The sequence below is a fragment of the Corvus brachyrhynchos genome, unplaced genomic scaffold, assembly GCF_000691975.1.
Source record: "Corvus brachyrhynchos isolate BGI_N302 unplaced genomic scaffold, ASM69197v1 scaffold218, whole genome shotgun sequence".
In the NCBI taxonomy this organism is placed as follows: Eukaryota; Metazoa; Chordata; class Aves; order Passeriformes; family Corvidae; genus Corvus; species Corvus brachyrhynchos.
In genome coordinates, this window is record NW_008239321.1 from 250,318 (window position 1) to 278,169 (window position 27,852).

Below are 27,852 nucleotides of genomic sequence, written 5' to 3' on the forward strand. Positions count from 1 at the left end.
CTGAATGCTCAGCGCTGCATTGCAGGCAAAAAGCAAAAAAGGGGCTTGACTGTTGTGATGAGCCCCACTGTCTGAGGTAGAATTATCTCAGTGGTGTCTGCATTTGGAGGCAGAAGTTTCTGTTTATTGACCAGGGGGCTCTGTCAGGGCCTGTTCCGTTCTGGAGATGGTTTGAAACTTGCCTTCACAACCTGTGCTCTAAATGAGTTTGTTAGGGATTGTAAATCAATTCTGGAAGGGATAATTTTGCTTGTGTCCAGCTACACCTTGGGTTGATGATTAGAGATATGGATCCCTGAGCAGTTGGTGTCTGACTGGAAAACTCTTGGCAATTGAGAATTAACCCTGGTTGTGTCTCGGCAGGGTCCCGGGACAGTTGGCACTTCCGCCCCCCTCCCAGGGGCGTCACGAGCAGTGAGGAATACACACTCTGTAAAAGGTAAACTCTGTGCTTCATGTTAAGCTCCTCCAAGGGAGCAGAATGGTTCCTCTTTTATTTACCTGCTGACAGAATGATTAAGGGGCCAGGAAAGTGAAGGTACTTGTTAGAACAGGAGTTGACCTGTTCACAGATTTTTGGAAGGGTCAGTTTATCCAAGAGCACTTCAGTTTATAGAATGGAATCACTATAAAACTCAGTTTTCATAATATAGTTGTTTGAGGGGCATTTTTCTAGTGACGGGTCAGCATCTGTCTTTCTCCCCTACCTTTTCTAATTCGGATGATTTCAGAGGTGTGAAAATTTCCCCAAGCAGCAGTGTAAGCACACTGAAGCGCAGTGAGGTTATGGTGCTGCCTTCAGATGAATGGGCTTTGTCTTCAGATTAAACAAAAAAGTAGAATTTCCCTCAGATCTCATTATTTGTCCTTTTGCATAAACTCAAATACACAGAGAAGATCCAGTGGCTTGCATTGGTGTTTTTCCTTGTCTTTTCCAGTCTTCTGGTCAATAATGCCTGTACTTAGTGTTGTTAATTGTGATTGCTCTACATAAAACTGTATTAATATATATGGGGAGGAACCATCATTATGCACTTGCTTCTGCCATTTATGTAACAAATGCAAATTATTTTCAAAAGTTCTGACCTGCTTTTTAAATGAAATGACTGAATTGCTGATTTTGAGCTACTTCTGGCATGATTTTCTAGAGATGCTAAATCTTGGCAACTTTTCTTGACTCTTAATCATGTCTGGTGCTTAATCAGCAATTTAAAAAAAACAGATATTTACAGTTTTTAGCTTGTGGTGATCTTTTGTTGAGTAACATCTATCCCATGTTTCCAACCACTGCTCTGAAACATTTTTCCACTAAAGCTATAATGAGCTTTATGCTCACTGTTAACCGTTCCAGTGAGAAGGATGTGCCTTACTGAGCAAATCCCTCTGAACAGCATCATTCTGACCAGAGACTAAAGATTTTAGTTCCTTATGAGGAGACAGTTGCAGGTACTGAATATGAATTTTTGAAGTTCTGGTTTATTTTTCCCCTGTGTACCGTAAAGCAGTAGGAGTGCAGCATATTTATTCTAGATAATGAAGCTGTGGAATTGCAGGAGGTATTAAATAAGAAGGTAGAATTGAGGGAAAAAAAAAAGTGTTAAAAATACGAACAATGGGATCTTGGAAAACCTGTATAATGGTGACAAATTCTGAAGTAATATGCTTTCCTATTAAATAATCAAAAGGAAGCCCACTTGATTTTAAATCTGTTATGTAGGTTATAAGAACAGGTCAGCAATTTTATATGCTTGCACTCCATTTACTTTAGGCCGTGAAAATCATAATTGTACTTTAGCATTCTAATGCAGTGGTGACTTGGAAAATTGACAGTAAAAGTACTGAAATTGACTGCCAGGAAAAACATTTTAATTTCAAATATATCAAGAAACATAGCTTGAGAAGGCCTTTAGTAATATGGTGTTATATATCATGTTTATTTTGTTTACAGTTTGGGCACGCAAACTTTAAAATACATTTCTTAAAGGAAAAGTGTATGCTAAATCAAATTATAACCACTGATGCAAGTGTGACCTAGATATGCAGGTATTTGTGCTGCAAGGTTTTCATGTCAGTCAGGTGTGGCTTGGTTTTGTCTCATAGCTCAAAGTTCACAGTTTAATTCACATTGTATAACACATGTACTGTGGAAATAAAAAAATGTGATGTTTGCATTAACTTTTTATAGTCTCCTTTTGCAAAACAAACAAACAAAACAGTCTCCTGGTCTAATTTTATTCTGTATATCCAATGCTTTCTTGGTACCTTCAGAACTTAAGCCTATCCCTCTATTTCATTTTCATTTTGTCATCTATTTTTAAAGTGCTTCAGTTTTGAAGAATAATGGAGGTGCATCTACTGCCTTGTGGTTTATAATTTTAATACAAAGTTAAATTATAAAAATAGTTCCCAAGTTATACAGGCATTTGCCCAGACTTGCAGTATATCCTGAGAACTAGAATGCTTCAGTTGTATCCAGGCCTTTGGAACAGCATTAATTTGATGCATCAACACATGCCACTAAATGGAAAATGTATTTCTTTAAGAAATTCTTAGTGTCTTCAAGAATGGATCCTTTTAGACTAATACCCTTTCCAAAGAAGAGGATTAACCCTTTTCCTAGAGGTTTATGTGTAGGTGTGTTTAGTAGAAGGGACCATGTGATGTCACTGTTGCTCCAGGAAAAACTGCTGAATGAGTATTTATCAGCTAAAAATGTAATCACTGGAAGAAATTATGCTACATCTTTCCTTTGCCCTTGATTAACAGGGAGCTGATGCATATTAATACAGTGCCTAGTCATTTCAGGGATGCTCTGTGATCTCCTTTTGTTAATTGCTGTTCAAACACTTGATTCTGTTTTCTTTAAAGCTGGAAATTTCTTAAGACTTTTGTCCCCCTATGTTTCTAAGAAATTTGATATACTTTCCTGGGCTTTGCAATAAGAGAAGCTGCTGTCTCTCTTAGAAAATGCTGTATAAATATATATATCTCCAAATTACTTCACATGGACTAAACTGCCTTTAGTTCTGTGAGAGAAACTTAAAGAATGGTCCTTCTGGCTTTACAAGTAAAATTTTGATAAATTTATTTTATTTTTTTTTTCTAATTGGAGGCTGAGAAGTTCAAGGCATAATCGTTTTTCCTATTTCATGTAGATTTTTAGAGCAAGGGATCTGTAGGTATGGTGCCCAGTGTACTTCAGCACATTCCCAGGAAGAGCTCACAGAATGGCAAAAACGATATGCTTCCCGCTTGATCAGATTAAAACAGCAAAAGGAAAACAAACAGTGTTCGGGCAGTTATATGGAAACCTTGATTGAGAAATGGATGAATTCGTTATCTCCTGAGAAAGTGGTAAGGAAAATATACTGCTTCCATATGTGCTCCTATTTAAAACTAACAGATGAGCCTGTTTTTGGCCCTGACTATCAGAGCTGGTCGAATCACTCCTCACCAAGAAATTGTCCAACCCATTTGCTCTCCTTTCCATCCTGCCCTAGGTGTTTTTGCAAAGAGACTTGGGCTGATTTGTGGGTTAATCACAGCTTGTTCATTTTGCATATTCACTATTCCCAGTGTAGGATGGATCAGGCGAGTCCCATGGTATTGTTCCTGTTCCCTGACTAGATGGCAGAACTTTTTAAACTGGACAACAATAAATGGTGCAGCTTTCACAACTTAGTGGGGAATACTCTTACTTGTGTGTGGCTCCCTTTCTTTGCCTGCAGCTGCAAGGCACTGGTGTGAAGAACAGCCAATCCCCCAAATACTCAAAAGTGTTTGAGTACACCAAGGAGTGGGGGGTATGGATATGATCAAAGTTAGCAGCTCTTTGGAATTAGAAGAAATATTTTTTTGGCATTCGACCAGCTCTACTTACCACTGACCCTAAGGAATTTTTGGTCCATCTATTGTTGACTAAAATCTGGGAAAAGTGGACTTTATGCAAAATGCATTGATGAGTAGAAAGCCTGGTTCTCGTTTCCTGTTGTCTCAGTAGTCTCATTGATGTTAGTGAGATCTGGGGTCTTCTGGGCCTCATTGTGTCACAGATCCTTTTATCCAAATGAAATCTTGTTCTACTTCAAAAATTTACAATTAAGTTCATTATTGAAAATCAAGTCTTCTGGTTAATTGTCCCTAAATGGTTCTGTTCTGTACTTACACAGACTGATCTGGTAGATTCAGCTTGCTTGTCTCTGCATTAGCGCGTATTTACGTTAATTCCTGAGTGGGACTTGCATCAATCCTGCATGATCTGCGAAACCATTCTTTCCTTTTTCTATTGAAAAAATGCTACCTTTTCCTGAATGTTTGTGTTTTGATACTGCCTGTAGAAGTTTAATGTTATCTTCCTTTTCTTTTAATCTAGCTTAGTGAATATGTAGAAGGAGTGAGAGTAGAACATAATCCTGAGCTGTCAGTAACTGTCACCACCAAAAAGTCTCACCAGACATGGACATTTGCTCTCACGTGTAAGGTAGGACTACTTATTTTTTAAAAGTGAGTCAGTAATAACTAGAATGCAACCCATAACCTTTTGCAATTAAGATTTCAGTTGCATCATTCTTAATGTAGAGAAACTTCCTAGCACCATCCCTTCTCTTTTCTTTTCCAAGCAGCTCTGGTGATTATGTACCAACTGTCCAGATTTCTGGAAATCAGGCAGAACCTGTATCTGATCTGAGAAACTGGTAGTTCTTATTAACCCTCTTTATCTGATTGCAAATGAAGTTATTCCTGGAATAATTTCTGTATTTCAACCTTTGCATTTCTTTTCCAGCCTGCAAGAATGTTGTATCGAGTGGCACTGCTTTATGATGCCCATCGACCACACTTTAGTATCGTTGCAATATCTGCTGGAGACAGCACCACCCAGGTATCACAAGAAGTTCCAGAAAACTGTCAGGAATGGATAGGAGGAAAGATGGTCCAGAATGGAATAGATCATTATATATACAAAGTCAGTATAGCCTTTAACACAGAAATCTTTGGGACTTTTCGCCAAACTGTGGTGTTTGACTTTGGATTGGAACCAGTCCTCATGCAACGAGTGATGATTGATGCTGCTTCAACTGAAGGTAATGTATTAAAACTTTTTTTTTTTTTTGAATAGTGGAGATCTTTCATGCCATCTCTTTCCTTTTCAGTTTTGGGCAGAACTCTGTCAACAGCTCGTGAATGTTTCGTACTGTATGTTACGTTCTTCATAGATATGAATATAAATAGTGGGCAAAAGCTTCACAGGATCTAAATCAGGCAGATAATTGGAATATGACTTACTCTGTGTTAAATATGGTTCCTAAGTATTATTAAAATGCTGGGATTTTCTAGTTTGGTATGTGTCTGAGTGCAGTACTGCAACTTCTGCCTTTATAAAAACATGTTTATGTTTTTATAAACATTCGTATATTGATGAGGACATTAAATATGTCAGAAAAGGTCGTTAGAGAAATGAAGTGTTTCTGTATAAGAATACATGGGGTAGTAAACCCAGTAATTAAAACAGATTATCTGAGAAGTTGGTTTGTATTTTTTTCTCCTCTTGCAATATCTGACTCGGATTGTCATAGGCAAGAGACTGAGTATAGGGTCGTAACTCAGTAATTTGCTGTTGACATGAATTTTGAAAATGTAAAGGAAGTGTAATTATATTTGTATTTTCAAGTAAAAAAATGAGCTACAAGTTACTCTAAGTGTTTAATCTATTTATTAAACTGACCTATGTCTCTCAGTTCAAACTTGAAATAACTCCAGTACGAGAAAAATGCCAGAAAATGGAAAGATGTTCGAAGAGGTGCAAAAAAAGAAGGAAGGACTTTGATTTGTGGTGTAAGAGATAAATATAGGTCACTGTATCACTTGGCAGTAAACCATAGGGTGGGATACAGGATCTTAATTTTTAATGAAAACTTGAGAGATAAAAACACCAGCAAAACAGAATTACAGTGCTGGGATTTAAGCAGAAAGAAGAACAAAAGGGAAAAGGAAGGAAAAAAGATGAAGCTGAGAAAACAGCAGTTCTCTATTCCTGACCTGTATTTCGATATAACATTAACGTTTGCAACATTCACAGAACGAAGCTGTAAATAGCAAATACCAAAGATCATGAACTGATCTTTTGAGATGACCCAAGCACTTGCAGCCAGGAGCAGGGGACTGTGCATAGTGTAACATCTCTGGAAATAGAGGGTATGGCATTGCCAGGGAGAGGCATCTTGGAAGCAAGGTCTGTTTGGGAGCTATTCTGTGATCTCCGTGGAGCATGTGGGTAATCACAGGCTGCCTAAGCCACTGAGCCTGTGGAGAACAGACACTGCCTTGTAAACCTGGGTAAGATCAAGGGAGCCAAGCCATGACTTACTTGCAGAGTCAGAGTTCCTGTCAAACCAATCTGTGGTCTGGTGCCTTAAACCAAGTCCTAACCACAGGGATCCCAGGAAGAGCCAATTGAATTCCACATGAAGGTGATGGATGAAGTGGAGGTAGCAGTCCCCGGCATTAGGTACTGCTGTTCCTTCCACATATTGCCTGTCTGTGTGCACAGGGACACTGAAGTCTTCAGGCAGGTCATCACTAATACTTATTTCCGATGGAAAGGTGTTAAGAGTTTTACAGATAATTTTAAGTACAGAATCCTGGGCTTTTTGCTGTGTAATCTAAGAGGTGTGTAATAGGAAAGGGAAAGGGATAACTGCATTGGATCTGTGTCCAGTTCCATTGTTTCTTTTACTTTTTGGTATATATAGATTGAGATATTGTGGAAGTGCTTTTCTAACAGAAAGATGCCCGATGTTTCTACATTTGCATGTAATTCAGGGCCCTGTCTGGATGTTAAGGCAGGAATGAAAGGTCAACATTAAAGTATTTTAATGGAGGAGCCTGCATTCTGCATTTTGAAATCTTTATTTACAGCAGAAAAAGGGAGCTGTACAAAGTCTTCTGTGCACTGATTATGTACTAACTGCTCTTTAAGAAAGTGTCACTGTGTGTGTGCAATCTGTGCCAGGAACTGTTTATGTCAGGCTTCCAGGGAGAGCCTCTCCAGTGCTGTGAATTAAATGGCTTAAGCAAGGAGTCAGTCCCAGCATAATTACTGAGCTTTTGGCATCTGAGGTGTGATTTGTACCAGAGAAAGCTTCATTTGTGGCGATGTTATTTCAGACACACAAACCACATAAACTTGGACTTTTTCTTGCCATACAACTGTAGCGACTGGTATGGTTCAGGCTTGAGGGATATATTTAAATGTGTCTTCTTAGTGAACACATGAGATCAGTGAGTAACACAAGCCATGTTCCTGTAGTCATAGTCAAGCCGAATGGAGATTTCTTCTGCTAAAATGCTGGGGTTTTTTTCTTATTTAGTCTAAAGACAGTCAAGACGATGTTAAGCATTTAATTTGAATTTGAAAATGTCTTTTTTGCACATTTTCAGCGTTGGTGTGATATCCTGGATACCTATGTTAAATCTTACTCAGAGATTATATATTAATATAGCATAGCTTGACTATAAATGCCAAATATTTTCAGCTCTGCAATTTAACTGCAATTCTGTTAACTGATTCACTGTTGTCATAGTGGTTTTGTGGTATTAATGGGTATATTTTAGGTGGCTGTAGACAAGTGCTTGGTCTTCTCATCTAAGCTATGTGGTCCCTGAAATCAGGATATACTGAAAAATTAATTTCCTTTTAATTTTCTAATGTTCTATCATCTTAGGTTACATTTCCTAAGTTCTGCTTAGTAAAGTAGCTTTAGCTACTTTATGTAACTGCACCACACACAGATTCGGGGGCTGGAGAATTTTTTAAAAGGCTTTCACAGTGTTGCAAATGCGATGATTCCTTACCAGCTGGTTTATCGACTTGTTTTGATGACCTTCTAAATTTTATAATATATGTTTTAGGGTTCCTCGCTATTTAATGTTTTTGAAATGAGGGGATGTTGCAGTTGAGTTTTAAAGTGTATTGTGGTGCCAAGTCCTTCAAAGCTGTTGGTGATTGTTAAAAGTGCTTTCTTTGCTTGTCTTTATTAATTCTATTTGCTATCTATAGAATGTTTTATTTTCTGTTACTCTTGGAGAGCCTGCTTGCTCTCTGTGCACACCTGAAAAGTAGGGATGGTAAGTACCAGCAATGACTTCCTAAAGGTGCTGTGGGCAGAGGAGACTCCTGCCTGTGTTTAGTTCATTGTTTTTCAGGAGATTGGTTTTACTAGTGGGTTTTGTTGGATTGTTTTGTTTTTTTTTTTTTTTTTTGAAATCAAACCAAACCACCTGGGGTTTGTAAAAACAAACCACACCTTCCCTGTTCTGTCTGTCCACGCAGACCTTGAATACCTGATGCACGCACGGCAACAGCTCCTGACCACAGCCAAGCGCTGGGATTCCACATCTAAGACTATTGTAGAGTTTGAGCCTAATGAAACTACTGAATTGGAGAAGAGCCTTCTCACCAGATACCAAATCCCTCTGTCTGCTGACCAGCTGTTCACACAATCTGTCCTGGACAAATCATTGACCAAGACCAACTATCAGTCACGGCTCCATGACCTCCTTTATATTGAGGAAATAGCACAGTATAAGGAAGTTAGCAAGTAAGTGATTCCTTTATAAAAATATTCCTATTAAAATGGGGGTGACAGCTTTTTTCATTAAACCTACCTGCTTCTTTAAGATACTGAGGCTTCCTGTTTCTTTGAACTGAACCTGAACAAAGCAGGGAATAGTACTGTTTGGTAAAGGTCACTAGCACTTGACAAATATAAATTACTGCTACTTCATTGAAAACAAACTGTTTTCAATGCAGGCACTAAGCAGCTGTTGTACATGGTTTTGTTAATTATTTTTGTTTCTAGTTTTTTGTCCGTCTGTACAAAAATATATTAATAATAGTTATGTTTTTGTTCCTGTGTGAAAGTAGGTAATAGAAAAGGCATATGTAAAATCTTTGTATAAAGAGTTGAATTGCGGGTGGATCAGACTGATCTTGTGATGATGTGGCAGCTGACTTTTATTTATTTCCTAAATAGGTTGACACCCAGTTTCTGAATAAAAGTTCCTAATAAAAGGCATATAATATACATTGTTTGGTTTGTTGTGTCTTTAGGTGTTACGTACATATTACCCAACTGGTGTAGATGCTTGAAAAATATGGATTTAGGAAGAAGATGTGAAATTCCCACTTACAGACCTTCATGTGGACTTTTTTTCTGTAGTTTAATATTCGTGATCAAAAATTTTTCCTGCATTCATGTGGTACTAAAGAGTTTTAAAGTGTTGGCACTGCTCAGAATGGAAAGTCTAAAAGATATAACATCCTTTTAGCCTAATTTGGTAGCAAATTCAGTTCTATCAATTACTGAAAGTTCCAAATCAGGAAGTCTTTTTTAAGATGAAGAACTGTTCCTGGAGCTATAGAGGTTCAATTGAACCAACCCTCTAGAACTTAGAAAAAAAAATACTATGAGTCTTGTATTTCTAATGCTTTTAAACCAGAAAAATGGTTCAATTTATTTTTTAAATTGCAGCTGAAGGGCAGTATTTGAACTGTTTCTTATCTTTTATCACTGCTGCACTCTGCTCTTGAGCTGGAGTCTAACATATGGAGGAATCATGCTTGAACACTGTTTCCAGCGTACAGAAATATTCTCCATCATGCATATTTATAAACAGGTTGACTCTTCTAAGGCCTTTTGAGAAAAAAGTGGATTTAAAGTAAATATTATGAAATATCATCAAAACATGAGCAGTATTTTTACTGAGTGGATTTTCACCTGGAGATTTGCACTCTCATGCCTCATAGGAAACCAAAGAGCAGTAAACCTGGAGAAATGAAAGAAAAATAATTGTATCCTGTATGTAATGCTTCCCCTTTGGACTATTTGGTGCAGCAGTAATTTATTGCTTGATAAGTTATAAGTAAGTGTTAATAATGTTCTTGAAATCTTCTGTTTTGATAGTGTTGATGACAGAAATATTCTTTTGATCTTGTAGCTAACCCACTTCATTGCAACAAGGCTCAAACCAGCAGACGTTTCACTCCTCTGTGGCTAAGATCACACACTTGGTATTCTCTAGTGAAGTGTCAGGGTTGCAAGCCTAAAAATGGGCTGAGAAATCCAGATGCAAGTGGGTTCTAACACCTCTGAAGTGGTGCCAAGAGTGACTGTTGATGAGCTGTTGCACTTTTAAAAGGGTTTGTGAATGTACATTGTAAAAGGAGTAGGATTGTCAGCGTGGTCTCTTCTGACAACACTGGAGTAACACGAGTGTCTGCAGCTCAGATTGAAGTGGATCCTTGGTTTTTCAGAATGTTGATGATTTCCCACTTTCTAGGAAAGTGCTGTTACAGACTTTATGTGGAATCACCTGAGTGGAACTGGACAGTATTGGGTGAAAGTTGCAGTGGCTCTTAAGTGTCTTGAATTCAGTTATAAGGGAGTTCTGGATAGTCTCAAGAGAACCTTACTTTTAAATCTTGTTTATTTTACTATTTCAAGAGGCATTTATACAAGTTGCTACACATGAGTATCACAAAATAGACTAATAAGGGAGTCACTGCTGTTGAATTTCCAAGTACAAACACACTGGTTTTGAGGAAAAGCAAAGCAGTGTTCCAATCTTGATAGTAGTTTGGTTTTGGAGAGTGTTAATATCTGTTCATGGTTTTAAAACTCTTCCTTTCTCTCTTGCATATTGAAGAGAAAAGCAATATATACTTGCTAGAGTGACTAGAACATTTTCTGGTATGAACATTTAAGTGTGTGAGGTGACAGACAGCTCCTTCCGTGCGCCCAGAATTACAGAGCAGATTTATCCTCAAGGCTGTGAATGTGTCAAATGCTGGCTCTGATGGAAAATAAATTTGCTTTTGTCATTACTGTGTCTTCCATTGATCACTCCCCAGGCAGGTGTCCCACTGCACACCCTGATCCCTGCAGGTGTCGGTGTCAGAACAAATGTGCTGAATGTGCTTTTGCAAAGTGGCACCTGGGGCTTTGGCCAGGATGGGTTTATTTGCCTTTGGGGAATTTATTTTTTGCATTGGTACTGGATGATTAATGATTTATGAAGTCATTCTTCATAATTATTCTGTGGTTTTAAATATGAACAACAGATTTTCTTATAGCTGCTTCACAAACACTGCAGGTAGGTTGGCATTTGCAGTGCTTAGGAAGAAATACAAGATTTTTTTTGTTTGTTTTTTATAAGCCTGACTGAAAACCTTATTTTGTCTAACCCTGCAAAGCAAGGGTGAGAAATGGATGAAAGAAGCAACTTCTGATTTTTTAAAAATCAAATCCTGAGAGGATTCTGTAGTTTTGTAGCTTGCCAGAAGGTGTCAGCTTGCTCAATGGAAATTGCTTGATAATCTAAACTTGAGATTCCCTTTAGTGCAGCAGATGCAGTTCAGTCATTTATGAAAACACTAACCTGTGCGTTATCTCAGAAATGCAGTAAAACTGTTTTGCAGCACGTTTTTATAAATCTGAATTTCAGCTGATACATATTCAGCAGCATAGGAATCAACTTCAGGGAAGTTTCAGCAAAATAAATTCACAATAGCAAAGGATTGTATCTCAGTAAGAATTCCCAGCCCTTGTTTCTCAGTTAAATGTTTTATATGGTATTTTAACAAGGAGATATGACCTGTTTCAGATGTTGCTGACTTGCTGATAGCTTCTTTGGAATAGTGCAGCACTTGAGTAGGAGAAAGCTTGTTTTTTGTTATGGATTTTTTATTGGCCCATGTGGAAATGGGAAAGATTGGGTGAATGCTTTCACTGTAGCTTGTGCAGTAACATTTGTGGTCAGTGATGGACCAAACAGATCCCTCTTAGGCAAGAAAACTTCCCTTGCTTTTGGAGAGTGGAGGACTGGGAAATTCGGCTCTGACAATGCCCATATTCTGTAAAGAAGCAGCTGTTACCACATGGGGGCAAACTTGCAGTTTTTGTGCAAGATTCGTGATTTGCCAGATCTGAAAAAATGTATTTGATTGGTTTGGTAGATGTTTAATTACCAAGCAAGCCAAAATGTTGGATTTTATTGTTAGAGGCTTATGATTATTGATACTGCAGGGCTTAAATGATCAATTACCAGTTTATTAGGTTAAAATAGAAATTATAAGAAGAACAGATCAAATAAAACCAGTATGAGTATGAAAAGTATTACAAGAAAAAAATGTATTTTCCCAAGAGTTTTTATTTCATTTGTGAATGGGTTTTACTTTTTTTCTGTAATTTGTTGCAAATTTAGGAAAAACTTGCTGATGAGAAAAGAACTGAATATTGTTACTGTGTCAGACTTTTTTCCTCCTTTGTTCTTTTAAAACCAGGTTGAAGCAATCTGTTTAAAAAACCCCAACACACTAAGACGAGATTACTTTGTATTGGTGAGAGGTCAATAAAGTGTGATAATAAGTCACTTTAATGTGTTGTGCATGTGACTTCTGGAAAATGATAACTGCAAAGGATGAATTTGTTACATCACTGATTACAGGAGGAAGCTGCTGCTAATAGGAGTTCTGTGGATAGATGGTTTATAGGGCTGAACCTGTGGTGCCCCTCATTTCAAATAAAATTATATCATTTTAATGCCTACAATCTGATTTGTTTCAACACATTTTAATCAATCCCTCTGAATTATAGGTATAATACCATTTACCTTTTAAGATGGAGATTGCCCTCTTTGGTGTGCAGCCTGGAAGATACAGATGGGATAAATAGGAATCTTGCTCTGTTCTTTGCCTGCCTGTCTCTCCTTGCATACCTAGCATAAGATTACAGACTATTTAAATAGAAATTTTTACTGCTTTGGGACATGTAATTTATTCACACTAAGCTTTTTTTGGTATCTAGTATTTGTTTCTCTCTTGTGAGGGTTCTTTTTTAAAACTTCATCCTTTTAAATACATACTTTATGGGCTACAGTAAAAAGGAAAAAGTGTGGATATTTGACAGCTGCATACTTACGAAGGGTCAGTTTGACCGTACTTGTTTATACTTAAAGATTAATTAATGAAGTGAATCTTCACTCTGAACGCCTGAAATTTCAGAATCTTGAGAGCATTTTTGCACACTGACTCGATGCTTTCTCACTTAGGTTCAACATAAAAGTGCAGTTGCAGATTGTAGCAAGCTTCATGCTCACTGGTGTTTCTGGAGGTGCAAAATACGCCCAAAATGGACAACTTTTTGGCCGCTTTAAGCTCACTGAGACGCTTTCTGAAGACACTTTGGCTGGACGGCTGGTGATGACCAAAGTCAATGCTGTTTATTTATTGCCTGTCACTAAAGAAAAGTCAGCACAGACCCAAGGAACCAAAGAGAAGGTTTATGAAGCGGCTATCGAGGAGAAGACAAAGGATTATATCTTCTTGAGGGTATCCAGGGAATGCTGTGAGGAGCTGAATCTCCGGGCCGATTGTGAAATGCAGGTAGGTCTGGGTGGAGGTGGTTGTGGTGTCAGAACTCTTTGCCTTGTGTTTGCTTTGGCTCCATAGTTGATCTTGTTACCAAACAGAAATAACCTCAGATTAATGTCTCTGGAGTTGCCTGGAATGAATGCATTTTCACCAAAGGTTTATCTCTTCCCATTTATTTTGTTTGGGGGAAACATATGCAAGAATTCTAATGTCTTAATTTAACATCAGTAATTGGTCTGGGAAGACTTATGTTGTTCTGAGCTCTTGGTTTTGTGTTTGTTTTCTTAAAACGATAATTAAACTTACTAATTGATTCTATTGGAAACTTGACTGGAATGCCAAATGAGCTGGGGCTCCAGGAACTGGCTAATTTTCCCTTGAGTGTCTTACAAATCTTGGCCTGAGGCAGCAGATCTATTCTGCATTAGAAGTCAGGTCCTAAAGTTGTTTGTAAAATCATTTAGTACTTCATACATGTGTCATTGAACTGGTGGTCAGATTCTTAAAGCATTACCTATATTTGAATGAATTTTAATTGTGAGGAAGTTTTTTATGATGAAGTATTAATTGAAAGTTTGGAAAGCGATCCTCAGGTTAGAACTGAGGAGGTTGTAATTTGGATGTACGGAGTTTTTGTTAAAGGTGCTGGAGATTTTGCTGCTCTTCAGTAGAGTTGATATTCTGTATGTGATTCTCAAACACTGATAACTGCTTTGATTTCGGTGGATTTTGGATAAGTTGGGTGGTTTCTTTCCTTTTTCTCTTATAATTAGTCACAGAAACTTGGTGGTGCCTTGTTCACGTGCTGTTCTGGTTAAACTCTAATAAATACACAATTCTGCTTTTATCAAGTAAACCATTCATAAAGGTGGGGTGGAGTGAACTTTAAAGCACCGTGGCTGCTGCCACTCTTTTATTTTTGGAGTGGTTCCTCTGTTCTGTGTCTTGCTCTGTGAACCTGGCAATGGATTAACTTCCTTTCCCACTGTTTTCTGATTGTGGAATGTATATTAAAGCAGGTTACGTCCCTCTCCTTCCCAGATGGCCTCATTCAGTACTCTGCAACAGCAAATAGAGCTATTAGATTCCATCCAAGCAGCATTAAAAACAAAACAAATCACAAGCTGTTAAGAAAGGGGTGAATGTAGGTAGATAATAGGTATTTAATGCCAGGCACCTTGCTTGGACTCCCAGAAGGGGCTGTTAAAAGTGTCACCCAGATGAGCATCACAGTTTTTCTGCATTTAAATTACCCTCGTTACATTGTGTGGTCTTTTGTCAGCCTGGGGTCTGTCTGGGCAAAGATACTTTGCCCAGATAGATCAAACCACGAGTTTGGGACCATTGCAATTTGAGTGGCAGTCTTTCCCAACATCTGCAGGATGTGGTTGGGGGACCAATCAGCACTTAGTAGGGATGGGTAGGACAGAGCTTGGGAAGGAGCTCGAGCTGCCCCTTGGGCAGGATGAGCTGTGCTGTCACTCCTGACGAGTGCCAGAGCTGGGCATGGACTGAGGGGCTAGGTAGCACAAACTTCACGGTGGGGAAAAATAATTCTTGAATTTTTATGCGTCCTATTTAAAAAAAGTTTTCCTAGCAGTTACACACACCTCAGTGAGTTCCATGCTTAACGTTGTCAGATTTGTTACTGCCCTTGTCTTCAGACTTATGGTTGTACATCTTGCTGTAAAATGTGATAGTCAAGATGAATATTTAATGTCTTTATATCTGCCAGAGATGGAAAGTTAATGGCTACACTCTGCAGGGATACAAGCAAACATTGTTTATTTACAGCAAAGCTAGTGATGATTTTACATGCTCCATAATGATATGAACACTGTAATACTGAAATAAGAGTAGGAAAAAGAAAATGCTAATTTACAAAGCCTTTTGAAGGAGATCTGCAAGTAGTAAACATTACTGGTGCACCAGTGTGGTGCCTGTGGTAGGAAGGGGCTTTGTAGGCAGATGAAGGAGTGTCAGGTACAAGAAGTAGTTAAATCTAGAAGGATAAATTATTCCTCTATATGAGGAATTCTCCTCCATAGGAGAAGGTTCCTGGGAGAAGTTTATATGGCTTTGAAAGAGAAGGGATCACTTTTCTTTTCCTTCCTTTCATCCTTCCTTTTTAACTGACAAGGACTTTTTAAGGTTTTTTTCTAAGTTGTCAAAAAAAATTATAAAAGTATATTCTAGTATTGCTTTGTGTTTGTTGAACTTTCTGGTTGGTAGCACTAATTACCAAGAGATTAAAGTGTGATTGAGTAAGAGCAGACTAACAGTGAATCAGTGAATGCTAGAGGAGAAAATTAGTAGATCTGAGACCATGCATGGGGTTACATTTGGAATGACTGACACCTCCATGGCTTTTCTCTGGGAGGACACTGGGGCTGGACCTTCAGTTGGGATGGACCAGATTCAGCTCATCTTTGCTCTGTTTCTGTTCTTCTCATCTCCTAATTGGTAGGACAGAACCAGCTTCTGTAAGGTGGTTGTGAAATCTCTCGGTGCAGATGGGCATAGAAATTGTAAAATAATTGATATTTCCAGATAAATGAGGGGTGCTATTCCAGACAGGTTGCAGTAATGTGGCTGCTGTTTGTAACATGTAACACACTTATTGTAAATCTTAGAAAGGGACTGATTTACTCCCATTTAATCAAAAATGCTTATTAGACTTGTAGCACAGTAAATACATAAATATATAGTGACAGCAGTTCTTTGGAAAAAATCTAAAAATGTGTATTAGTCACTTGAAATTCTTCAGCAGCTTTTGGTGTTTTTATGCGGGTTTTTATTAGTGCAGATCTGTGTCAAATTTTGTCTAAAGGCTTCTGTGTTGTGAACGTGGAGTTCTTCAGCATAATGCTCTGATCAGATTCATTTGTTTCTGGAGAGATTAACAATTGCAAATTTAAATATGTGTAAATGATAATCTGAGTGAACTGTTTTTATGATGATTTCCCCAGGAGCTGCTTTTATCCCTTGTTCAAATTTAGATTGTATTTTTCTCTTTACCCTTTCAGTGTGTGTATGTGTCAACTACTTTCACTATGTATTGGTCCATTCTGAATTGAATCGGGAATGTTAAGTGCTCTCCGTGATGTTTCTGGCTTTGTACCAGAATTTATGTTGGCAATATCTTTTATTTACTAGCATTAAAACACGTGTAATTGAGAGACCAAAACCAAGAATGTATTGGTAAGCAGCTCATTGTTAGAAATGAACTTTTGGAGAGTTATAATAATTGAACAAAAATGACAGGTTACTCTATTTCAGTGTTTGACTGGAAATAGTGTTTGGGGTTTATCTTTGCTGGTCACACATCTGATTTATATCATCTGTTTATCTGGTAAAATTTCTGGCCTGACATTTTTTTGAGGTTGTTCTTACAATAAGAGATGAAAGCTTGTTTTTGTAAAAATAATGTTTTAGGTCAATAATATTTTCCAGAAGTGTTTTTTGTATTAAAAAAACAGTTCCAAGAATGCTTTCCCTTGAATTTTTTTCAGAAAGTGGAATCTAATCTAGAAAGTCAAACAACACAATTAAATTAGAAAAAATGCTGTATTTATCTTAGATGCAAAACAAAAAAAAATTAGCAAGTTAATTTTATCATAGATCTTTGGATTGAATGCTGTTGCTGTTTTCTTTTGAGAGCCAGTGGTCTGCAGGAAGATAAAAATGTATCATGTACAGCAAAGTCTAATGAGCATTTTCTAAATAAATCCTTTTTGTTCACCTCTCCATTTATTAATTCGTTTGTTCTGCAGGTTGAACTTCAGTTCCAGTTGAACCGCTTACCCCTCTGTGAAATGCATTATGCCTTGGACAGGATTAAGGACAACAGCATTTTGTTTCCAGATGTCAGCATGACTCCCACCATACCCTGGAGTCCCAACAGGTACACAAACACAAACACTTTAATATCAAAGATTGGGTGGTGATGCAGCACTGAATTTCTCAGAGCAGATGGCTGAAATCTGTCCTTGAACGGGAAACAAGCCGTGCTCCTCATTAATGGTGAGGGGTTCAGAGGAGGGAGTGGAGCTGTGCTAAATAAAACAAGAGGAATGATCCTCCCAGGGCCAGAAGCTGCTGAGTGGTTTTCCCTGGGGCTGAGCTTGGGGCTTGGAGGCATCACAGTTCTACTGTGGCTGCAGAAAACAAACCTGCTGCTGTTAATTACTGTGCTGCCATCCTCTTCTGAAAACATGATACCTTATAGGAATGGAAGTGCCAGTTCCAAGAGTTTGCTGTGCAGGATCCCAAGCGTGCAGAGTCCTGTTTGCAAGGGCTAATCCATCAGTACTTCTTGAGCTTCAGTGAGCCCAGATTTGGACATATCCCAGAGGGTGCGGTTATGGAAGGTGTGGGAATGATTCTTGAAGGACCAGCCCTGCTCTTGCAAGCAGCCCAGAGATTCTTTCTATACGTCTCACAGTTTCCTTTATGAAATGATAAACCCCTATGTCATATAAATACTTCTGAAGAAACTTAAGGCTGATGCAGTGATGCAGTGAAAATAGTTTTTCTGGAAGAAGAAGCTTAGGGAAGAGAAATGTGAGGCTGTGTGGCTCAGGGAATATGGTCAGTATTCTTGCTCTTGATAAAAGAGGCATGAGGTTTCTGTGCTTGGAGACCAGGGAAATGAGAGGAATGTGGAACTGGCAGTCTGTTCAGCCTGGGAAGAGTCGTGGGGGGTCTTGAAGGTGAGAATTAGGAGTGTGATTGTGATGCAGGACAAATCAGGAGATAGCCCAGGGATTAAAAGGACAGTGATCTGTCAGAAAGCTGACACAGTGAGATATTGTAAGACAAAAAACTGGAAAAATTGTAGTTTGTCTCTGGAATTGTGAGAAGAACAGATCCAATAAAAGAGTGGGATCAGTGTTCTGGGTGGGATGATCACTGTGTGCATCAGAGCTTTGACAGTACTGAGAGGAAGAAGGAAATAGGTTCTGTATAGAGTTACACTACAAAGCTAATGGAGGTCAGTGACAATCTGTTCACTGACTTAATTAGGTTTTGAGTGAGTCTTACAAGGAAATAGTGTTTAAGAATAGTTTGGAAGTAAGTAGTGATTTCAATAAAAAGGAGGTAAGTCAAATAGGATAGAACTTTATCTTCTATGTACATATCAGTTGCAGTTGATATGTTGGTATGTTTTGTATTTTTTGTATACATAAATAATATACATAATGATTGTAGTTCAGTTTAAAGTCAGTTCCATCTGGTGGTTTGATTTGTCGTTCCTTAAGAATCAAAACTAGCTCCAAACTGTCTTCCTCGTTTTTCTTCTGTTTTATGTCCCTGTTCCTTTCCAGTGTTTCTTAGTCTCTTGCTAGCTTGTTGTTCATAGGCATCTTAAAAGTTAGGAATTCAGTCTACTCCCTCTTGATCTTGCTCCCTGTTGCAAACTACTACAGAACAGAAACTTTCCCAGTCTGTAAGTAGTGTGGTGCTTGTACCAAAGCAGATCACATTACTAAAGTATGGCCATATGTGCAGCAGTGACAGATGTTTTTTACTATGCATGTCTACTTTTAAATCTGTCAGTGGGAATACTAAAAACTCTGTCAAGAATTTTCTGAAAGCATCTTTCTCCCAATCCTGGCATCACTAGGCTGCTTACAACAAAAATCCTTTTTTTTCAGAGTGCTTTCCCATTAGAGGTATGTGCCCTGGTGATCTTAAAAAAAAAAAAAAAAAGTGAAGAGAAGTTTGTAGTTAATTAGTAGCCAGTAGTTTTTAAATTTGATTGTAGATAGCTTCTACCAAGCCCTGGGGTTGTGTAACTGTTGACTTTTAAAGCTGACAATGTAAATGCAGGGAAGAAACATAACTAATGTAACTAATATTTTGCATGATAATAGTAGAAAATCATTGTATGTTTACTTGCTTTTATTATCAGGGGATGGTGCAGTATGTCCTTCTTCTAAAATGTGTGCTCTGCAGGTTAATTATTGTTAGGTGGGATGATGTAAATTGAGAATAGGTTGAAAAAAAAAAAAACAACCCAACTGATTTATTGTAAATACCAAATGATTAAAGCATGTGATTGTTTTGTTGATTTGTTTCATGTGCCTCAGTGACACGAGCCATACAGCAGCTCTGTAAAGGCTCTTTAATGCTTTTGAAATCTTCCCTCATTTAATTTCTGCCTGACAGTGGATTGTGAAAGCTTCTGTTTTTAACCTCTGTGGCCTCCTTTTGCACAGACAATGGGATGAGCAGTTGGACCCTCGGCTAAATGCAAAGCAGAAAGAGGCTGTTCTGGCTATCACCACCCCACTCTCCATACAACTGCCTCCTGTTCTTATCATCGGTCCCTATGGGACAGGAAAAACCTTCACTCTGGCTCAGGCAGTCAAGCACATCCTCCAACAGCAGGACACCAGGTGAGAGGGGGCACTGAACACAGAGCAGGACTACACTAGCAGAGAGGATGTGATTTTTTGCTTAAATTCAAGTGAAAGGTAGAAATACAGAATTTCCACCCATCTTAGAAACAAACAAAGCCACGCCACCCGTCATCGTTTGGGATGACAAAGTAATTTTATAATCTTAGCCTGTATTTGCCATTTAGAACAAAACTAATTAAAATGGAAGTTACATAGAATGGCTGTAATTTGCTCGGCATGGGGAGTTTTGCAGCATGGTAGATAACAAAAGCTGTTCTTTGAAATGAAGTCTAGATTAGTAATTACAAAATGATTATTGAAAAAGTGTTTGATGGCTGATAACTGGAGGATTTGAGTTGAGGGCTGGATCATGGGAAGAGCAGTGGGTTAGGGAGTAGTTTCATGAAGAGGAATGTGCAGGAAGATGGCCACTGTTTCCTTTTTTTTGTATTCTACTGCTTTGAATTGTTTTCTGTTTCTTCATTGCTTTTTTATTTGCATCCATTTATTCCAGCAGGATTCTCATTTGCACCCATTCTAATAGTGCTGCTGATCTCTACATAAAGGATTATTTACATCCATATGTAGAAGCAGGCAATCCCCAGGCAAGACCTCTCAGGTATTTTTTAAGGCTTATTATGTATCTATAAAATACTATTCTTAAGAAAAGGTGTCTATAAAAAACGGTTAAAGAACTTCTAAAACATAAAAGCATATCGGCATTGCCAGCAGTTCTTTTAAAAACAGCCTAAAAGGAATGTGAAATACTGTAACATAATTTTGGGTCATTTGTTAAATAAAAATAAAGACATCCTTTTTTAAGCTTTTATTATTCTGTTGATGAATGTGTCTTTCCTAATGAGCAAGCTTTTGATATGCTCCTCTAAAAGCTACTATGATAAAATGAACTTTAATTGTATTTCAATTTCTGAAAATTTTGACTTACATTTACAAGGCTGATTTGGAAACTGGGGCTCCCCACCTGGCTTCTTGGAGAAATATTTTGATGTCATAGGAGCTACTTATTTAGAGAAAGTAGTGAAAGTAGTTTGGCCTCTTCTGATAAGTCAATTTGAGGTGATTGTATATATGTATATGTTGACGTGTACTTACCATGGGTGTTTTGGGGAAATTAGTTAAGGAAAAAAAAAAGAAATGTAATCTTAAGAGCAAGGAGGGTAATATGAAAATAGGAAATAGTTAAGAAGGATTTATCTGCTCCTGGGAACATTTTGCTCAGTAATCACAATGTATACTTTATACTGCTAACTTGGTATATATATATATAATTTTTTCTAAATTATGGGCATCATTTTCTGAATGCCGGTGGGTGAATTTATAATATTACTAAGAAAATGACTCTGTGTTTACTTGCTAGCTATTAAAAGCCATCCTGGACTTATATTTTATGCAATGTCAGTAAAGCCAATGAAGTTATGTGAAAGGGCTACATTTGCAACAGGTGTAAATTCTCTTAGGTCTGTTGACTTTAGTTGCCATGTGACATTTTATGGACACTGAGGATCTGGCCAAGGGAAAGAATGCAGCATATTTTTGAAAAGATACCTTTGATTTGGTTGTGTTTTAACACAGACTGTCTTAAGGTGATTTGTAAAGCACTTTGGGATGAAAAACATTATGGAGTCTTAATTTTCTGAAGGGAAAAAAATGTGTGTAATCGGCTCTTCTACGAATATTGAAGTGTGATTTAACAGTGCAAGGAGTTAAGTACAATTCTATTGTTGCCAGGCTTTTGCTACCTTGTTTTCAACTGTGTAGTCCAGTCTCAGAAATATGAAAAACATAAAAAGTGGTATTTTTCTTATGGTTAAAATTTATATGTGTATTTGCCAAGAAAATCATAGCAGAGTTAAGTTAAAAGTCACGGAATGTTTGAATTCAATTGTTGTAGTATTTGTTATGAAGTCTTCAGAAAGGGCTGCTGTAGATTGTCTGATGCTGTTCAAATAGTCAGGACACCTCTAGAAAAAAATTGAGGTTTAAGAAAGTGGAGGCACCTCTGGAGCTGGATAGATATATTAACAGATCCACAAGTATGTATGGTTCAAGTAAAAAATCTGACATATAATTATTGTTTGAGCACAAAGTGCATGTAACCTGCTCTGGAAGGAGTTAAAGGTCAATTTTTCTGAATCAGAACTGGAGTTGTGTGAGACTCCCAACTCAAAATTAATTATGGATGTACCTCCCTGCTTGACTGTAGTAAAGGTGTATTTTCAAATGAAAATCATTACTGTTAGGTTAAACAGGGTGATCTGAGCGTCTTGTAGTATTTTAAAGGAAACATCAAGTGGAGTGAAAGCAGTTAATTATTAAAGGTAGATGCACTGCGTGCAGAATTTGTTGTGTTTCTAAATAACTGAACACTTAGCTGTAGATTTTATCCCTTATTTACTCTACAAGTGATGAGTTGGCTTAGTGGGGAGCAGCATAATATTTTATAATATTTATGTTGTCTTTAAAGAAGGAAAGCTAAATTATTTAACATTTTGTACTGAAAACCGTGTAGGTATTTCTGTAGGTAAGATGTACACTAAATAAATTATCCTGTCCAGTGATGTGACGTAAAAGTTTGAGAAGTAGAGTTTGTGGGGTTTTTTGTTTAAATATCATGTTATAAATTTGTATTTTTTCTTAATAAAATAACTTTCTATGCCCTTTGGAAAATGCAAAGTCAGAATGAACACCGAGAATTTATGTTAAATCTAAGTTCTGCACCTAAATGAAATACCAGTTAAGCCTGAAGGCCAAATTCTCATAGTCCTGATGCCCATAAACAAATTATTACCCAGAAAAAAAACTGTGCCCCTGGGTTTGATTAGACGAGTCAACTGTATTAGGGGCACACTCCAAAACTTGTCTTTTACTGGGGAAACTTGACACTAAAACAATTTCATATACTTACGTAAATGAATTCAGAAATGTTTCTGAAGGAATGAAACCCAAACCCAAGCTACAGCTGGGAGGAGAGAGCCTTGATTAAGTGCTTCTGTTTGATGGTGAGACACTTAATTTTTTAGTGTGCAGGAGCAGCCAGGCACCTTTAGATGGTGAGTCAGAGCTGTAAGAGGGAGTAATTGGCTCCTAATTTGTATATCCTTTTTCTCTGTGGACATGCCTGTCTCCCTCAGCTGCTAGAACCTTCTGGGGGTGGGTGCTGAGGTAGGAGAGCACTGTAGCAGGAGAATTCAGATTACTACCCTCTCCTAAAAACTCCAGGAAGCAGATAGCAGCAATTCCTCTGTATGTTTCTGGGCAGTGGTTGAGGTATTATTTTAATATTAATTTGGTATTATTTTACTTGCATATTTCAGATGTAGTTGTTTCCATACACTGATTTTGTATGTAATACTTAAGGGAAAAGGAAAGAGGTTGATACAGCCTTTATCTATATATTGAGTATTTTAATTTATTCCTAAGCATGTGCTTGCTGACTGTCAGTTCAGCAGTGTCAAAAAATAAGTTGATTCTGTTGAAAATATCTCACTGAAACCCCTTCAGTTGATTTTTTTAGTACTTTGATCATAACATACATGTGTAAGTCTTGCATATATCCTGGAACCAGGTAGCTTCAATATGTGGCTGCTAGCTAAGAATTATCCAGGTTATAAAAAATGATCCATAGGAGCCAGAGTTGAATTAAAAAAGAAAGCAAACAGCAACCCAGACCAAAAACCCCCAGCAGTTTTTAAAAGACCATTGCCCTTTTTTCCAAATGAGTTCTTGTACTGAAAATGGAATTAATTTATCTTATCAAATGTTAGTTTGTAAAATAAATGAGTCTTCTGCTAGTTACTTTATTCTTGAAACTCTAGCTTCCATCTTATCCATCCTTAAAGAAAAAGGGATTAAGGAAGAGAACTTTCAAGTTGTAGGACAGGTTCTTCACATGTTTTCTGCATCCAAAGAACATATTTGTTTGTGAGAATGAGCCTCTCATTGGAGATGGATCTAAAGAAATGGAAGAGGGAAATCAGGTGCTTTAAAATTTTTTTTAGGCTTCTTGGGACTAGTTAGATTTCTCTTTTTTAATGGTCTCTTAACAGAGACATGAAATTAGCCTGCTAGATTCCTTTCCCTCTGAGTTTCTATGCTCTTTTTACTTGAGGGATTTCAGGTGAGAAGTGACAGCACAAAAGCTGAGGAGCTGGGATTTAGCCAAGAAGGGTTTATTGGAGCACAGCCTGAAGGAGAGAGTCCTGGAGAACTGGGAAGAGAACTTCTGTGGAGAACTGGGAGGAGTCAGTGTTTTCCAGTTCACAACAGGGAAGTTTGGAAGAACTGAAGTTTAGTCCCCACTCCGTTGTAAGGAGTCACAAAAGGAAGTTGCTGTTGAAGGGCAAAAAAAAAACAGGAATGCAAATGAAACTCTCTTTAGCTTCCCTCAGAGGTTCTGACTCCAGACTCCCCCTTTATTTAATTTTACAAGTGTATTTTAAGTGGCTAGAAGGAATCCCAGCCTGGAACTACTTGATTTGACTGACACTTAGTTGAAATAGTTGGGGGAGATGTCGTTTTTGATGTCATGGCTGGGAAGGCAATGGAAACACAGGCAGATCAGCTGACAGCTTGTTGCATTCTTCGGCTCATTGGCTGGAGATGCACAGAAATTAAGGCTTCTGTTGTAGATACCTAGATGCCACATGTAGAAATAAAGGTGAGCTGAATTTCCACAGGACATGCAGATCCCATGCGTGTTAACCAAGCATGAAGTACAGTGGATGTATTCCGTGCCTTTATTTGCAGAAGATTGAGTCCCTAATCTATAATCTTCTGGGATTTCCATTTTGAGGCAGTGCTCCATGTATTTGCCAGTAATTTCACTGCTTGTGGTTTGGGTAAACCTTACCCTGCAAGGTTTTCATTTCTCCAGAATTAAAGTCTTGGTATGAGGCATGTGATAGGAGAAAATCTCTCTTGTGAGCTGTGGCTGGGTTTGGGTTCTGTGGCTGCAGCTTTTGCCCACTTTGTACCCAAATAATAATAAAATGTGTTGTAGGTACTAATGAGTGTTTAGTAACTGCCTGACTCTGCTGGAGTTAAGGGACTCTGCTCATGCAGATTTAAGACTAAACATTTTAGAAGTTTAGTCTTCTGTTTAATCAGAAGCTAAGGGCATGTTGCAGGGTGAAATGTTATGATGTGTGTTAAGCTGGTAAACCCCATTTTTGTAATTGGTTTTTCCAACTTTGAGGAAAAAACACCTAATAATGAAATTATGGGTGATTTTATTAGCCTGAGTTGCACCCAAGAAAGAAAGTCCTTGTTCAGTGAGGCTTAACTTCTATCACGACATTTTCGAAGTAGTCACATTTGTCAGGTGTTTTTATGCCAGTGGTGAATAATAGCTCTGGGATACCTTTTTGATCTCACATCAAAATAAAAGAAATTAATGGGTAAGCAGCAATGCAGTTTGAAAGGCTGTCAGCCAATCTGTGAGTCACCCACAGTTGAATTTTTGTAATAAAAGACAGTGCAAGGTATAATAATGTCTAATAACCATAATATTTTGCATTTCAATAGCACCTTTCATCCAAGAATCTCAAAGTGCTTTACAAACATAAACTCCCAATAAACTCAGTAATGCTCACAATACTCCTGTGAGATGGTGGGTATTACCTCAGTTAGGGTTGGGAAAGTGAAGCACCCAAAAGCTGAGGATATGTGGAGCAGGGTGATCTCAGTTCCACTACCTTGTTGTAGCTGTTAGGCTATGACTTAGTGTAATAACAATTTATCAAATAAAGCTCATCCGTTTGATAGCTGATAACAAATAAATACATGGGGGTAACAATAGAAGCCTCTTGTTCTGAGAATGACTCAGGAGTGTGGGGGTTGCTCCTGCACTGAACCCAGTTTTACCTGGAGTTACCTGTGGTCTCCAGGTGTGGATTTGGGTTGGTTATGCTGTCAGATAAAAAGTCATTCAGGATACTGAAGTGTCTTTGCATTTCATTTCATCCAAAATGGATATTGTATCTTCACAAACCAAATTTATTCTAATCGTAGTACTCGTTTCTCTCACATTATGTGGAGCTCAGCTGTAATTTTCAGATGAGGGTGGACATGTGATATCCAGAGTCCAGCCAGTGCAGTCATGTTTTGCAGTTAGGTGCATAGTTACACTTTTCCAAACACTTCATTAATGATTTGGGATTTGAACTATGGGTGCAGGAGAAATAAAATAATGAATAGATAAACTGAACAGCATTAAATCCCATATTTAGAAATGAAATTAATTAATTTCATCTTAATTTGCTTTGGAAATAAATCTGAAAAACTTTAATTCCAAACTTTAATATCTGTACAGGAATTTCTTGTCATTTGAAGGTTCTACTTCAGATTTGTAGTTCTTGATAGAGATGATAGTGTTGAGGAACACCTGATGGAGGTGTCACAGGGCACTTTTATCCAGCTCCTTTGGATATGTTTGGGAGTCATTCTCTTCACCCCTGTGGAGTTACTTGTACTCCTGTTTTCTGAGGCACAGCCTTTGTGTCCTCTGTTTCTCTTCCATTTAGCTAAACTGGCTGTAACATGTCATCCCTTCCAGAGAAAAACTCGTCACTGATCCATCCCATGGGATGGTGGTTAGATTGACCTTTATGTATCATCGAAGGATGCTTGAAGCCCAGTCAGTGTCCTAATATTTTAGGCTCCAGCCAAACTTCTGGCACCGTTCCCTCATTCTTTTATCCAGTGTATCAAGTTATGACGCTGTATGATAAAAAGATGAATACAACTCATGTTTGGTTCTTAGAATTCAGACAACCCCCAGGATGTGTGAAAGGAACAACAGGATTTGAATATATTTCAAATATCAGCTGCAGTGGGTGAGATGTGCAGCCCACTGTCAGTTCCATGCTCTGGGCTATAGTTACATTTCAGATCAGGAAATATTTCTTTAAAATGACTTTATTTTAAGTTTAAAATGAAATAGGCATTGATGTGAGGGTCACAGAACATAAATGTTCAAAGACGTTACAGATTTCTATATGTGAATTAAAACCTGCTAACTGTGTATGTAATACTGCACTGCAATAATAGAAGGTGAATCAAAGACATTTTAGCATGTAATTCTGCACAGTTGTGATGTTTGCTTCTTGAGGATGATGTTTATTTACCAGAAAACAGAATATTCGTATTTGAAATATTAGACTGTTGCTGTGTTCAAACCTCATAGAAAATAAGCCCCTTTTTCTTTCCTAGGGTATATTTCCGAAATCGCTGGGTAAAGACTGTTCACCCAGTTGTGCATCAGTACTGTTTGATTTCAAGCACACATTCCACCTTTCAGATGCCACAGAAAGAAGACATTCTTAAGCAACGAGTTGTAGTTGTTACTTTAAATACATCACAGTATCTATGTCAGCTGGATCTTGAACCAGGTAAGATAATTTCTAGACAAGAAGTATCCAAGCTTGAGAAGTATCTTCCTCTTACCAGTGTTGGTTCCTTACCCAGTTCTTGGAACTGTTAAAAAAATAAAGTAAACAATGATAATCTTAAAATGCTCTTTTGTTTTTTTATGAATAAATGTTTATTACAAATCTGTAAACTGCTGGCATTCTAATTAAACTTTTGCTTATTCTTTTTTTTTCCTTCTTTAAAAAAAATTTAATAAAGAAGCAGTACTATCTGTGTTCTGGTGTTTCTGAGATCCAAGAGGGAGAAGTCTGTTTGAGATTCTGACTTTGAATATTATGCTCATTAAGGTCATTACTCAGTGGAGCATGTAAGCATAAATAACAGAGAGCTTTTTTCCCTTGTTTTGTGAATTGTTTAGCTTTGCAAACAATTCCCACACATACAAGCCCTGTCTTTGTTAACATGATACATTTAGGGTTGTTTTCTAAACTGAAATATATTAGACTGATTTTTTGGGGCAGAGGCTGCTTAGGGTTTATTATTTTCCTGATCTCCAAATTAAATCCATCTGCTTTTTGGAAAACATGGAATTTCTTTGCATAAGTTGTTAGGGTTGGGTTTATATGGCTA

The 27,852-nt window shown here is 37.7% G+C and overlaps 1 protein-coding gene across 1 annotated transcript in view; it reads left to right on the plus strand.

Moving 5' to 3' along the window:
• HELZ (helicase with zinc finger) overlaps window positions 1-27,852 on the plus strand; it is a 69,714-nt gene that overhangs the window by 8,832 nt on the left and 33,030 nt on the right. The window contains 10 exon segments of the mRNA XM_017740753.1: window positions 364-439; window positions 3,156-3,354; window positions 4,373-4,480; window positions 4,784-5,081; window positions 8,330-8,597; window positions 13,108-13,441; window positions 17,203-17,333; window positions 19,651-19,830; window positions 20,351-20,452; window positions 27,064-27,242. Coding sequence (XP_017596242.1) covers window positions 364-439; window positions 3,156-3,354; window positions 4,373-4,480; window positions 4,784-5,081; window positions 8,330-8,597; window positions 13,108-13,441; window positions 17,203-17,333; window positions 19,651-19,830; window positions 20,351-20,452; window positions 27,064-27,242 — 1,875 coding nt within the window.